The following is a 13,725-nucleotide window of genomic DNA, read 5'->3' as shown; positions in this document are numbered from 1 at the left end:
TTTAATTATTGTTTGATTTTATACCAATGTTATGTATCTGATGTTAGCCACCCTGAGCCCGACTTCGGCCGGGGAGGGCGGGATATAAATAAAAGTTTTTTTTTAAATTACTTGTTATTATTCCTTTGTAAGAAAATATGAAATAACGTAAAACCATTTTTGCGGGGGGGGGTATCAATGGGGGGGTTGACAAGAAATTTTCTGCACCGGGTACCACCTGACCTTCCCATGCCTGGGGGGGGGGGGTTGAATTTTTTTTTTTTGTCCCTAGGTACCAATTTACCTTGCTACGCCCCTGGTTGGGTTTAGAGGGCTCTGGGCTCCTTCTATCAATGCTTGCTTCTCTCGTTTTGCAGAGTCCCTGGCCATGGTGACCCCAGAACCGCCCAGAAACCTGCAGATGTTCACAGGGCAGCTGTTGACATAACTCTGAGTCCGGTGCAGAACAACAAAAAGCCAGCTCATTCAACGACCTCCCTGGTGAATCGGGAAACTGGTATGATAGCATTTTAAAGGCAGTAAGTGCAGCAACAGGGCAGTTTGTATAGCATTCGGCACAGAAACTGTGATTTGAACCACCTCGGCAAGTATCCAGTCTTCACTGAGGCTGTCAAAAAACCTAAAAATGGGGGGTTTGTCCCTGTTGAAAGCCCAGACACCCTCCCCCAAAAATGTGTCCCTGGGCACTTTGTGCTAATGCAGATTGAAGAACATAAGGAGAACTTGCTGGATCAGGCCAATCTGGTCTGCCATCTTGTTCTCACAGTGGCCATCCCAGTGCCTACAGAAAACCCTCAAGCAGGATTCAAACACAAGAGCCCTTTCTCCTCCTGTGGTGTCCAGCAACTGGTATTCTCCTAGCCAGTAGCCACTGATAATGATCTCCTCCATGCATTTGCCTAATCCTCTTTCAGCGCCATCCCAGTTAGTGGCCATCACTGCCTCCTGTGGCAGGGTGTTCCACAGCTTAACAATGCACTGCATGAACGAGCATTTTCTTGCATCTGAAGCAATTTCATAGCTCACCAGTCAACTGCTAGACAGAACGTTACACTTAGAGATATTTGACTTGTCAAGCAGTGGCATCTAAGGATGCTTAAATTGATGAGTTCCATATTTTAGACATTCACCTTCATAAAAGTGGGAAGAACCGGTTTGCTGCAGTAGCCTTTGGTGCTATCAGTGTGTGTGTTTAGTGGAGAATTTGTGTGGTCTGGGTCTTAGAGGTAACTCTTGGCAGGAATAATAATAATAATAATAATAATAATAATAATAATAATAATAATAATAATAATTTATTTATACCCCACCCAACAGAATGTTAAAATACAATAATCTATTAAACATTAAAAGCTTCCCTAAACTGTGTTGTGCCTGTTTTTCTTCCTTAATGTCCCCCCCCCTGCCCTGGTTTTGGGGTAGTTTTTTTTTAAAGAAAAAGAAAAACCCTGTATGCTTGTCTATTTGTTTTATTTTTGTTGTGTTCTTAACTTTTGGAAGTCACCTTGAGAAAGCTTTGGAAGGGTGGCATTTGAGACCACATAACACCGGTCTTGAAAGACCTACATTGGCTCCCGGTACGTTTCCGAGCACAATTCAAAGTGTTGGTGCTGATCTTTAAAGCCCTAAATGGCCTCGGTCCTGAAGAAGCGTCTCCACCCCCATTGATCTACCCGGAAACTGAGATCCAGTGCCAAGAGCCTTCTGGCAGTTCCCTCCCTGCGAAAAGCCAAGTTACAGGGAACCAGGCAGAGGGCCTTCTCGGTAGTGGCACCCTCCATGTGGAGCGCCCTCCCACCAGATGTCAAAGAGAACAACAACTACCAGATTTCAGAAGACATCTGAAGGCAGCCCTGTTTAGAAGAAGAAGAAGAGTTTGGATTTGATATCCCACTTTATCATTACCCGAAGGAGTATCAGAGTGGCTAACATTCTCCTTTCCCTTCCTCCCCCACAACAAACACTCTGTGAGGTGAGTGGGGCTGAGAGATTTCAAAGAAGTGTGACTAGCCCAAGGTCACCCAGCAGCTGCATGTGGAGGAGCGGAGACGCGAACCCGGTTCACCAGATTACGAGTCTACCGCTCTTAACCACTACACCACACTGGCTTTTAATGTTTGATGGATTATTGTATTTTAATGTTTTGTTGGAAGCCGCCCAGAGAAGCCCAACCAGATTGGGGGGGAGTATAAATAAATTATTATTATTATTATTATTATTATTATTATTATTATTATTATTATCATCATTCCTCAAAATGTATAAATCTTAGGTTGAATGGGCAAGATGTTTTAGGAGGTCTCATTGAGCAAATGGTTTTTCAAGGTGATATCTTCCGAGGGACCCGTATCCTGCAGACTGGGCGGTGTGCAGAACATCTCGACAGTCACCTTTGCCTGTATATCTTTTTTCATTGCAGCTTCGTCGGCTGATAATCCGCCAAAGAAAAAACTTCTGGTGCCTCCCGCGGATATTTCCAGTGGCTGGAGGTCCCCCAAGCAGCAGTGGGAGGATATTGCCACAACCAAGAAGGCCGAGGGGCTGAGCCCCTCCAGGAAGGCCGTTGCGCCCGGTAGGTTTCTGCCTCCTCGCTGGACTGGCTTGTGTGTCATGCTAAGCCAAGGTTTAGCCTCGCCGTGGAGAACCTCCTACCTGCGGGCCAAATGTCGTCTCCAAGAATCCTTTATACGGTCCTTGGTGTCATGGAATTCTTTTTTTTTTTAAAAAAAAATATTTATTAAATTTTATAGAACAAAAACAGCAACATAATCAGACATAAACATAACAATACAATTATTTGAAAACAAACCTACAATAAAAACATACCTACAATAAAAAAAATAAATCTCATTTATTATCACTAACAACTGTCCTTCACATTGTATGTTGACTTCCACCTATCTCCTCTTCCTGCGTTCCTTGTCTATCATCTTTAGTAATTTCTAACATCTTGCCAAACCTTATTTACTATAAAAATACCTACTTAATTAATCTTAACTATTATCTTAACTCCTATTTCATCTATCTTAAACACTTAACCTAACTCTACGTCTACAGTCTAACTTTTCTTCCAAATTACATCTAATTATCAACCATACAATAATTTTTAAAGTACAGTTTAAATTTCTTCCGTTCTTCTCCCACTGCGTCGTCCCTCTGGTCACGAAGTTTCCCGGTCATCTCTGCGAGCTCCATATAGTCCATCATTTTCATCTGCCATTCTTCAATCGTTGGAATTACTTCTGTCTTCCAGTCTTTAGCTATCAAAATTCTAGCTGCTGTTGTGGCATACATAAATAAAGTTCTGTCACATTTTGGAATTTCTTGGCCTAGGATGCCCAGTAAAAAGGCTTCTGGTTTCTTTTTAAATGTGTTTTCCAACACCTTCTTCAATTCATTATAAATCTTTTCCCAGAAGTCTTTTACCTTTGGGCACGTCCACCACATATGGAAAAAGTTCCTTCTGCTTCTTTACATTTCCAGCATTTATAATTTTAGTTAAACAGGTGTCAAATACCACCTATACATCATCTTCATTATATTTTCCCTAAAATTGTTGAAATTTTTATACCAGTTTTCCACAATTTTTCCCAGTCCTCCAACATGATGTTGTGCCCCACATCTCTTGCCCAATCTATCATTGTTGATTTAACCATTTCATCTTTAGTATGCCACTCAAGCAGTACATTATATATTCTGGAAAGATTTTTAATCTTTGGCTCTATCAATTCTGTCTCCAACTTGGATTTTTCTAACTGAAAACCAATTTTTCTATCTGACTTAAATAGGTGTCATGGAATTCTACTCACTATTGATCCAGAGTAGATGTCAATGTATAGTTAGCAGAGAAACAACTTTAACACGTTGCAGGATTCCCCCAAAATAGACCAGAGGCAATTTAAGGAAGTTTTTCATGTCTGAAGTTTTATTCTGTTTTTAGTGTTCTGTTGGGAGCCTCCCAGAGTGGCTGGGGAAACTCATCCAGATGGGTGTATTATAAATAATAAAATTATTATTATATTCTTAATATTAATATTTCATCCAGCAGAGCTTTACTGCGACTAAAGGCAAATGAGCCTAATGGTCACAAATAAGCATAATGGTCACATTCAGGATTGGCAGCGTCCATAAGAAATCCAGACTTAACTTAAGAGGCTTTCCTTTATCCTGTCTTCCCAGTGAGGCCGTCTCCTCCTAGAGTCCTCCAGAAGTCTTCGACCGGTCAAGCGGTGTCTCCCTCAAAGGTACGGCCAGGAATGAAGAAAGGCATTTTTGTGCAGGGGTGGGGAGGCCTCTAGCCCTCATCCAGGAGCAGTGGGACTCTGAATCCCATCAGCACCTGCCGACACGGCCAGTGGTAATGGGTGATGGAGTCTTATCAGCAGGTCATCCCATCCATCCCTGATGTTAGGGGCGGAGAGGCTCGGATTTGCTAGAGGCCATTGGTGTGGGCTGATAATCCGTTTCTTAGCCCGACTTACCTCGCAGGGTCGTTGTGAGGAACAGAAGGCGGCGGACTCTCCTTTACTGGAGGTTTTCGAACACCGGACAGGGGACCAACTGCCAGGGATTATTGAGCTGTGATTCTTGCAGCGGGGTTGGACTAGATGTCCCTTGGGGGTCCCTTCCAGCTTTGCAATTCTGCAGGGATAACGCGGAGGAAGAGAACTGGGTGATTTTGCTCCGAGGTCCCTCCTTAGCAGTAAAGATTATATTGTCGTATGACATGCATGATAAAGTATGGCTGTTTCTTTTCATTTCAGCGCCACCCAGACTATATCCCTGAGGAGGAAATCCAGAAGGAAGTACGGCAGATCGAGAAGGATTTGGACAAGCTGGAGCTCAAAGGGGTGGATATGGAGAAGCAGCTGAGGAACTGCGAGGGAGGTGAGGCGGGTACAGGTGTCTTCGGGGCGGAGAGGCGACTGTGGTCCCCTGCTGCGGGATTTGTTATTCTTACTATGGGATACAGTGGTGCCGTGGTACTCAAACAACTTGGAACCCAAACACTGCAAACCCGGAAGTAAGCGTTCCGGTTTGCGAACATTTTTCGGAAGCCGAACATGCTCCGATTTGAGTGTCACGCTGACGTGTGTCTGTTTTTGCAATTTATTTTCCATTTTTGTTTTTGCGGCTTTTTGTGTGTGTGTGTGTGTGTGTGTGTGTGACTGTGTGGAACCCAGTTTAGCTACTGATGGATTGATGGATTGTGTGACTGCTGTACAATGTCTACTGCTTTCATTTTATGGATCAATGGTCTCGTTAGATAGTAAAATTCATGTTAAATAGCTGGAACGGATTAATCCATTTTGCATTACTTTCTATGGGAAAGTGCGCCTTGGTTTTGGAACGGACTTGCGGAATGGATTAAGTTTGAGAACCAAGGTACCACTGTATATGAAATATTGAAGCTTTTCCTTCAATATTCAATATTCAATGGTGGCACGAAAGAGCTTGCATGTGTCTCGAAAGAAGATCCTGAGAAGGGACTAGAGTAATCTAGTAACACCCGAATATATGCAAAGCTGTACCAAGGTCCCGCAAGCTGTAAAATGCAGTTAACCAAGTGCCATTTTTTTTTTTGTTCAAATGATTTTAATTATTGGAATGCACAATTTTTTTAATATGCAAAAATAAAATGTTTTAAAATCTGGATTCTATATATAAAAAAGAAATATTGAAGCTTTTCCTTTGGGACGCCCGCCCGTGGTTTGCTTGGCGGGGTCCGAGATGTCCCCCATTCAAGCCCCAGTTGGCTTAGTTCTATCAAACCTCTGGCAGCCTCCGAGGCGAAGAGCTCAGAGCCGGCTCTTCAGGGTTTCTTTGGTCTTGTGTCTGCAGATGAGAGCGAGGATGCCCTGATGGTGGAATGGTTCAAGCTGATCCATGAGAAGCAGCTGCTGCTGAGGCGGGAGTCTGAGCTCATGCACAAGTGAGTGAAGCCGTAGAATTGCAGAAGCGTGGAGGGACACCCAGCGGTCATCCAGCCCAGCCCCCTGCAATGCAGGAATCGCAGCTAAGGTTGGGCGACCCGGAATGGACAATAAAAGAGGGGTGATAATCTCAAGTCTTTATAAAGTGTGCAGGCCAGAAGGGCATGCGCCACTGATTCGGTACTGCCATCTCCACAGGGACGTAAGCATTTTTCATGTGGAATCTGTTGGAATCGTCCCTCAAGTACAGCCGAGGGCAATACATTCAACCTTGCGAGAGTAAAAGCGCGCCTATATTTTTGAATTGCTAGGTTATTGCTGGTAGGGTGCCAGAGAGTCAAAATGGGAAGGTGGAAAATAGTCATACCATGGGCGAAATTTCCTGATCGCGACCAAGTTGTTCTGACGCTTGATATCATTTCTCGCTAACATTCCTTCCCTTCCTTTCTTTGGAAACCGACAGGATGAACCAGCAGAAGCTGGAGGAAAAGCAGTGGGACATCGAGAGCGAGCTAAGGAGCCTCATGAGCAAATCTGGTGGGTCCTCCGCCTTTCTCTAGAGACTCCTTTTAAAGAAAGTGTCCCCCCCCTCCCCTTTTCCTTTGCTCTGATACAGTACAGGTAACTCGCATCTTGTGCTGCTTTCACTTTGGGCAGGTGAAAAATACATAACGGTACATAAATTTGTTGTTTAGTCATTTAGTCGTGTCCGACTCTTCGTAACCCCATGGACCAGAGCATGCCAGGCACTCCTGTCTTCCACTGCCTCCCACAGTTTGGTCAGACTCATGCTAGTCGCTTCGAGAACACTTTCTTTCTTTATTTGTCATACATACATGCATGCATGCATACATACATACCGTATTTTTTGCTCCATAAGACACACTTTTTTCCTCCTAAAAAGTAAGGGGAAATATCTGTGTGTCTTATGGAGCAAATGGTGGTCCCTGGAGCTGAATTGCCATGGGGCCAAAAGAGGATCATGCTTTTTATTTTACAAAGAGAAAGGGGGGTGTTGAAAGGACCCCGCTGAGCAGCTGAGCAGCAAAAGATCGGGAGAGAGATAAGAGTCCCAGCTCCCTTTCAGCCCCGCCCTCCATTGTTGAATGTGCTGCAGAGGGAGGTTGTTTGTTTCCCCAGCAACATGTGACTGGCTGATTAGATTATCTGTCTGGAAACTGTAGAAAAGGCTCCCTTTACTTTAGAAGCTGCAGAAATGTAAGTTGAACCCCATAAAAATGGGGCTTTTCCTCTTTGCTTTTCCCCCTTTGCAAAAGGAGCTTTGCTTTTCCCCCTTTGCAAAAAAGCTGCAAAACTTTTAGCTGATCCTCCAAAAAACAGGGTTTTTTCCTTTGCAAAAAAAGCTGCAAAACTTTTAGCTGGGCTTTTAGAGGAGGAAAACCAGAAAAATATTTTTTTTTTCTTGTTTCCTCCTCTAAAAATGAGGTGCGCCCTATGGCGCGAAAAATACGGTACATACATACATACATACATACATACATCTTCTTCTTCATCATCTTCTTTGGCGATCATTTGTAGCTAAATAAGATTGTTTTCCATGAACACGATCCTAACAATGAGTCCGTTAGCGACTGTAGAGGCCAATTCTGGATCCACAACATTAAAAAGCAGAACAGTGGAACCTTGAGACCTTGGGGTGAAGGGCAGGCGATAAATTTATTATAAATTATTATCATTTGTTACAACTAATTTATTAATCTAAAGCATCATCTCAAGTCAATTTACATATATGGTATTTTTTAAACAAGTTCAAAACACAACAGCAGCAAATGCATTTAAAACATGATTGGAATTCTAACACGCAGACACTCGTAGAATAAGCTGGCCGAATAAGGGGCAAGACCGTCTTGCGCAGTCTGCGGCTTGTTCTGTGCTCCCATGTCTTCCTCCATTCCTTCCCGGCTTCATCTCATTTTGTTCCTTTCGCCACTCCTCCGATGGAAAGCACGTTTGCCCTTTCAGTTTTCTTTTCCGTTCTCCTGCTGTCACTGTCGCCACTCGAATCCAGGACACGGGGGCGAATGTCCGCATGCCTTCCCTCTTGGCGAGCCCTGCCAGCCACCTCCCCACCACCACCGCCACTGCCCCACTCACAGCTGCGTGGATATTTCGTGAGCCAATTAATGGTAATGGCCTGTCCCGTTTCCCTTCCCCCTGTTGCTCAGAGTTCTCGAAGACGCCCAGGGAGAAGGCCCGCGAGGAGGAGCTGCTGGCGTTGTACGTGGCCACGGTCAACGACCGGAATAAAATCGTGGAGGACCTGGACGAAGACCGACTCAGGTGCGCGAAGGCCTTTCAGGCAGGGGGTGGGGGAGAAGGCTGTGGTCATGCATTGTCTTGACTCTGTTGCCTATCCCTCGCCATCCTGGAGAAAAAGGACAAGTGAGGTACTGTAGGGTTATGTCCTGGACCCGTTGTTGTTCACCTGTCAGGCTTCAGGGAATCGGCTTTCTCCCTGACCCCGGCAGCAGATAAGCAGAACCAGGGCCATAGCAAGGTAAATTGGTACCCGGGGGCAAAACAAATATTTGTCAAAAAACCCCCCCCAGGCATGGGAAGGTCAGGTGGTACCTGGTGCGGAAAATTTCTTGTCAACCCCCCCATTGACCCCCCCCCCCCGCAAAAATGGTTTTATGTTATTTCATATTTTCTTACAAGGAATAATAACAAATAATAATAATAATAATAATAATAATAATAATAATAATAATAATAAACTTTTTTTATACCCTGCCCTCCCCGGCCGAAGTCAAGCTCAGGGTGGCTAACATCAGACACATAACATTGGTATAAAATCAAACAATAATTAAATTACCTCCTAAAAACATCTCAGAATCAAATTAAAGTCTAATTAGATGGCTTTCCACAGGGTTAGGGTTGGGAACAGTAAGTGTTCTCTGAACTGAAATTTCAGCCTTCACGACATAGGAAAACAGCCAAGTGAACAGCTATTTTGGTGGAGGAGGGTCAAGATATTAACCGATATGCATGAAATTTCATATATAGATATTTATAATCCCTAGTATAGTAAGATAAGACCTTCGGAGCAGGCATTTAAAAAAAAATTCAAAAATTTTTGTTCCTTGATAATTTGTCACCCCCTCCATTATGGAGCCCCCCCTTGCTACACCCCTGACTCCAGATGTTTCAGCAGCTGGAACCCTACAAAGAACATAGCACTGAACTGTGCGTCTCAGATGGATGAGGACTCATGGCATCATAAAGGTCAAGTATGACCCTTGGCTCAGCTCAGTCAACCCAGACCCTACCTTTCAAAGGAGCAGAGCACATTCTACCATTTCAGCTCCTTCCCTCTCCCCCGTTTCGATCAAGGAAGTCATCCCCTCAAAAAAACTAATCAAGGAGGCGGGGGGACAAAGAAAAGTCAGGAGGTTGTCTGCTGCCTCTCTGCATGATTCCCTACAGTAGTCGTCCCTCTTTCCAATCAACTGTTGCTGGGATTGGCTAATTCTACCGTGTCTCTGTGGCACATATCATCAGATCATTCTTCTATCGGAGGCACAGGATGATTTGTTTCCCAGAGGAAGCTGCCCGTTGTCGTCCTGCACGAGTTCCTGTTCTGCTCATTCCTGCAAAGAGGCATCCAAGCAGAGACCCAGCAGGGACCCTCGCCTCCTCCCTGACACTCGTTTGCAAGCCTTTTTGCAAGCCCTTTGGTTTAACTCTGCAAAGTTTTGATATGGTTCACAGAAAGTTTTGTGGGGGGGGGGTTGGGGGCAGGGGAGAGAAATAGCAGACTGGCAGCACCACCTCTTTTCCACCTGCCTAGTCAGCACGTTCTTTTGGAGCTTGGAGCGAAAAGACCTAGGCCGACAAGGAAACAGCAGCCAGAAACTAAGACGGTTCCTAATTACTCCAAAAGGCTTGCCAAGGAGCCGGACCCTATGAACCTCGATTGGCAGAAGGAGCCAATAAAGACCCACCATGGGATCTTGTTGGCCGTTCTCAGAAAATGCTGAGGCCAAAGAGGTCTTCCTCAACGCAGGGCCCTCTATTAAGAAGTCCTGCCTTCTTTTCCTGAAGGGGCTTCCTCTTGAGAAACAGGAAAATCAGGAGCACGGAGGCAAAAGTGAAAAGAAGAGGCATGGAGCCCAACTTTGCAGCCTGTTCCACTCCTACACAGGGAAGGGAGGAACTGACAGAGCCCTGAAACGCCAAGACTGGAGAGGATGGGAGGGGTCCGAGTTCAGCAGCAAAGCATCACCTTCGCATGTCAAAGGCCCCGAGTTCAGTTCCTGCCTTCTTACATGTGGGGAGGCATCTGCCTTAGGACTGCAAGATGCCTTGCACTGAGTCTTAGGGCCATATCTAGCTCTGTTCTGTCTTCACTGACTGGCAGTTGCCCCTCCAGAGTTTCAAATGAAGGGGGTCTTCCACTGCCCAACCTGTCCTTAAGGTCAACAACTTTTCTGTGCCAATAAAAGTAGGTTTTTGCAGCCGGCACGGATCATGCAAACCAAGCCATGCATCTACTTGCTCTCTTTGCATACGGTTATGTTGCAGAACACGGACAACCCAGCGCCGAAACCTGGAATCCCACTTCTCTAATTTGTTAAGGCCATTTTGAATTCTGATTCTGTCTTCTGCAGCATCAGCTACCCCTCCCAGTTTGGGGCCATCTGCAAATTTGATGATCATCCCCTTCATTCCTTATAAAGACGTTGATGTCAGGGTCCGTGCTGAGGAGGGCTGCACTGAGGAAGAATGGTGGGAGCCTCTCCCTCGCCCTGATCAGGATCCTGAATCTTCCCAGGAGCAGGAGGGCAGTATAGATTTGGAACAGTGGTTTGCAGAGGGACATAGTTCAGAAGGCAGAAGCTGGGAAATACCGGGTGGGGAATAGCTAGGAAAAGAAAGACTGGGAGATAGAGAGTTAACAGGTTCACTGTCTCTGGAAAGCATTCATCTGCTCTCCCAAAGGTCAAGAAGGGCTGAGACAGTGGCAGAACAGAAAGCACAGAGGGGACAAACTCAGATTACAAGACGTAAGAGTGATGGAGATTAAGGGAGTGTAATCCTTAATTGGGAGCAGCGCCATTCTAGGAGATGGGTCCCTTGTTCTCTCGCTGTGATCATTACAGGTTCTAACTGGTTAGAAGACTCCTTTTCATTTGTTCTGCTCAGGGGCGTAGCAAGGGGGCGGGAGCGGGGCGGGCCACCCCGGGTTCCATAATGGAGGGAGTGACAAATTATCAAGGAACAATTTTTTTTGGAATTTCTTCTTTTTTTAAAAAAAAATGCCTGCTCCAAAGGTCTTATCTTACTATACTAGGGATTATATATCTATATATGAAATTTCATGCATATCAGTTAATATCTTGACCCTCCTCCACCAAAATAGCTGTTCACTTGGCTGTTTTCCTATGTCATGAAGGCTGGAATTTCAGTTCAGAGAACACTTTACTGTTCCCAACCCTAACCCTGTGGAAAGCCATCTAACTAGACTTTAATTTGATTTTGAGATGTTTTTAGCAGGTAATTTAATTATTGTTTGATTTTATACCAATGTTATGTATCTGATGTTAGCCACCCTGAGCCCGACTTTGGCCGGGGAGGGTGGGATATAAATAAAAGTTTTATTATTATTATTATTACTTGTTATTATTCCTTTGTAAGAAAATATGAAATAACGTAAAACCATTTTTGCGGGGGGGGGATCAATGGGGGGGGTTGACAAGAAATTTTCCACACTGGGAAATTTTCCTATGCCTCGGGGGGGGGGACAATTTTTTTTTTTTGCCCCGGGTATCAATATACCTTGCTACGCCCCTGTCTGGAGTGCATTCTCTCTCTCTCCCCCTCTCTCTTTCAACTGTCTGTCTTTCCTTCCTCAGGGAAATTGAAGAAGATGAAGTAATGGCGGCCATGATCCAGAGGCTCGGTAAGCCTGATCTGCGATATTTTTTTGTGGGGGGAGGGGTGAAGCCTCATCCTTGGATAAGACCAGATGTGCTGGGTCAGATCTGGACCCCATTCGCAACACACATTTAAAGCAATATTAATCAATCATTTTATCTGCATGCTGCCTTTCCAAAGTTCAAACCGTGCTCAAGGCTCAGCTTACAACATACTGTATTTTTTAAAAACAAATCACATAACTATACACAGAACAAAAGTAGTCATGACCAATAAACAAAGCATCAAAAGGTATACGGCCTACTTAATCTCCACATAAATCGTGAGATCCAAAAGAAAGATGCAAAAAATTAACAGCGAGAACAGCAACAACTTCCCCGAAGCAATAATCGGTTCGGCAGCCTCAACTTTTGCAGCTGGAGTCAGTCCGGGCCCTAGGAGGAAACTAGACCAATAGAAGCCCAGATGGTACTCTCTACGAGGTGTTGCTGGACTCCAACTCCCATCAGCCCCCAGCCAGGGATTATGGGAATTGTAGCAGCCTGTCCCTCCCATAGATAACAACCTTCCTGGTCTGAGGAGTCGGGTGATCTTGGAAAACCAGCCTTGAGCCCTTTCCTGAGTTTCGACTCCATAATCTATCGCACCCCGTGGATCGCAACCGCATCTGCACTCTAGTTCAGTTATGCAAAGGTGCGTGTCGTTTTTCTCGCCCTCTGTAGATGTGCCCCGTAACACCCAGGAAAGCGAAAAGAAGAAAACGAAATTCGGCTTATTCCATATGTTGAAGATAAAGAACTAGGCGGAAGAGTGAAGTATCCTCGGAGAAGGAGAGTCCGTTTGCCGTTGCTGATGGAGTAGCCATTCTGTTTGTCTTTTCTGCTTTAGGAGAGTAAAGGCCATTTGGCCAAAAAAGAAGAAGAAGAAAAAGAGGAAGCTGGAGGAAAAACAACAAGAAGGGGTTTATTCAAAACCTGGAAAGTGGACAGTCAGGGATGGAGTGTCCCTGGTCCAGATCCGCAAACTGAACAGGCCTTGAAAGCAAACTTGATAGACTCGCTGGCATCATTTGGACAGCAAATGTGTTCATTGGCTGATGTTCCTCTGTACACTGGTCTGTCTGGAGAATCCCAGTCCAGCCTAGAGCAATTCAGGAACTCTGTTTAGGATCAGTTTCTACCTCCTCTGCTACCAAGCGAGTACAGTGGTATCTCATTTCTCAAACTTAATCCGTTCCGGAAGTCCGTTCCAAAACCAAAGCGTTCCAAAACCAAGGCGCGCTTTCCCATAGAAAGCAATGCAAAATGGATTAATCCGTTCCAGGCTTTTAAAAACAGCCCCTGAAACAGCAATTTAACATGAATTTTACTATCTAACGAGACCGTTGATCCATAAAATGAAAGCAGTAAACAAGGTACTGCAGTCACACAATCAATCAATCAGCTGAACTGGGTTCCACACAGTCACAAAACAAAAAGAGCTGCAGAAACAAAAACCCAAATAAATAGCAAAAACAGACAGACACTCAAAACGGAAGTGTGGCACGCAAAACGGAGCACGTTCGGCTTCCAAAAAAAGTTCGCAAACAGGAACACTTACTTCCGGGTTTGGGTTCCAAGTTGTTTGAGTACCAAGGCGTTTGAGAACCAAGGGGCCACTATAATGGGGCATGGATGTAGAGCTGCCAGAAGCCTTATGGCTTCCCCCAAAGAATTCTGGGAAGTGTAGTTTCTTAAGGGTGCTGAAGGCTCTTAAGAGGCCTCTCTTCCCCTCACAGGGCTACAATCAACAGATTTCCCTGTAAAGAGGGATTGCAAAACCACTCTGGAGAGGCCACGTTCATACCACACATTTAAAGCACTATCTTACCTCTTTAAACAGTCGTGGCTTCCCC

The 13,725-nt window shown here is 44.9% G+C and overlaps 1 protein-coding gene across 1 annotated transcript in view; it reads left to right on the top strand.

The window, feature by feature from the left end:
* MICALL2 (MICAL like 2) overlaps positions 1-12,717 on the top strand; it is a 28,180-nt gene extending 15,463 nt beyond the window's left edge. Inside the window, exons 9-17 of the mRNA XM_033166500.1 lie at positions 357-496; positions 2,420-2,572; positions 4,180-4,244; positions 4,764-4,887; positions 5,842-5,932; positions 6,397-6,470; positions 8,120-8,234; positions 11,810-11,856; positions 12,554-12,717. Coding sequence (XP_033022391.1) covers positions 357-496; positions 2,420-2,572; positions 4,180-4,244; positions 4,764-4,887; positions 5,842-5,932; positions 6,397-6,470; positions 8,120-8,234; positions 11,810-11,856; positions 12,554-12,633 — 889 coding nt within the window. The 3' untranslated portion in view covers positions 12,634-12,717. The remainder of the gene's footprint in view (positions 1-356; positions 497-2,419; positions 2,573-4,179; positions 4,245-4,763; positions 4,888-5,841; positions 5,933-6,396; positions 6,471-8,119; positions 8,235-11,809; positions 11,857-12,553) is intronic.
* Positions 12,718-13,725: the final 1,008 nt, after the last annotated feature.

Source organism: Lacerta agilis, chromosome 13, assembly GCF_009819535.1.
Source record: "Lacerta agilis isolate rLacAgi1 chromosome 13, rLacAgi1.pri, whole genome shotgun sequence".
Classification (NCBI taxonomy): domain Eukaryota; kingdom Metazoa; phylum Chordata; class Lepidosauria; order Squamata; family Lacertidae; genus Lacerta; species Lacerta agilis.
This window is presented reverse-complemented; position numbering and strand designations above follow the sequence as displayed.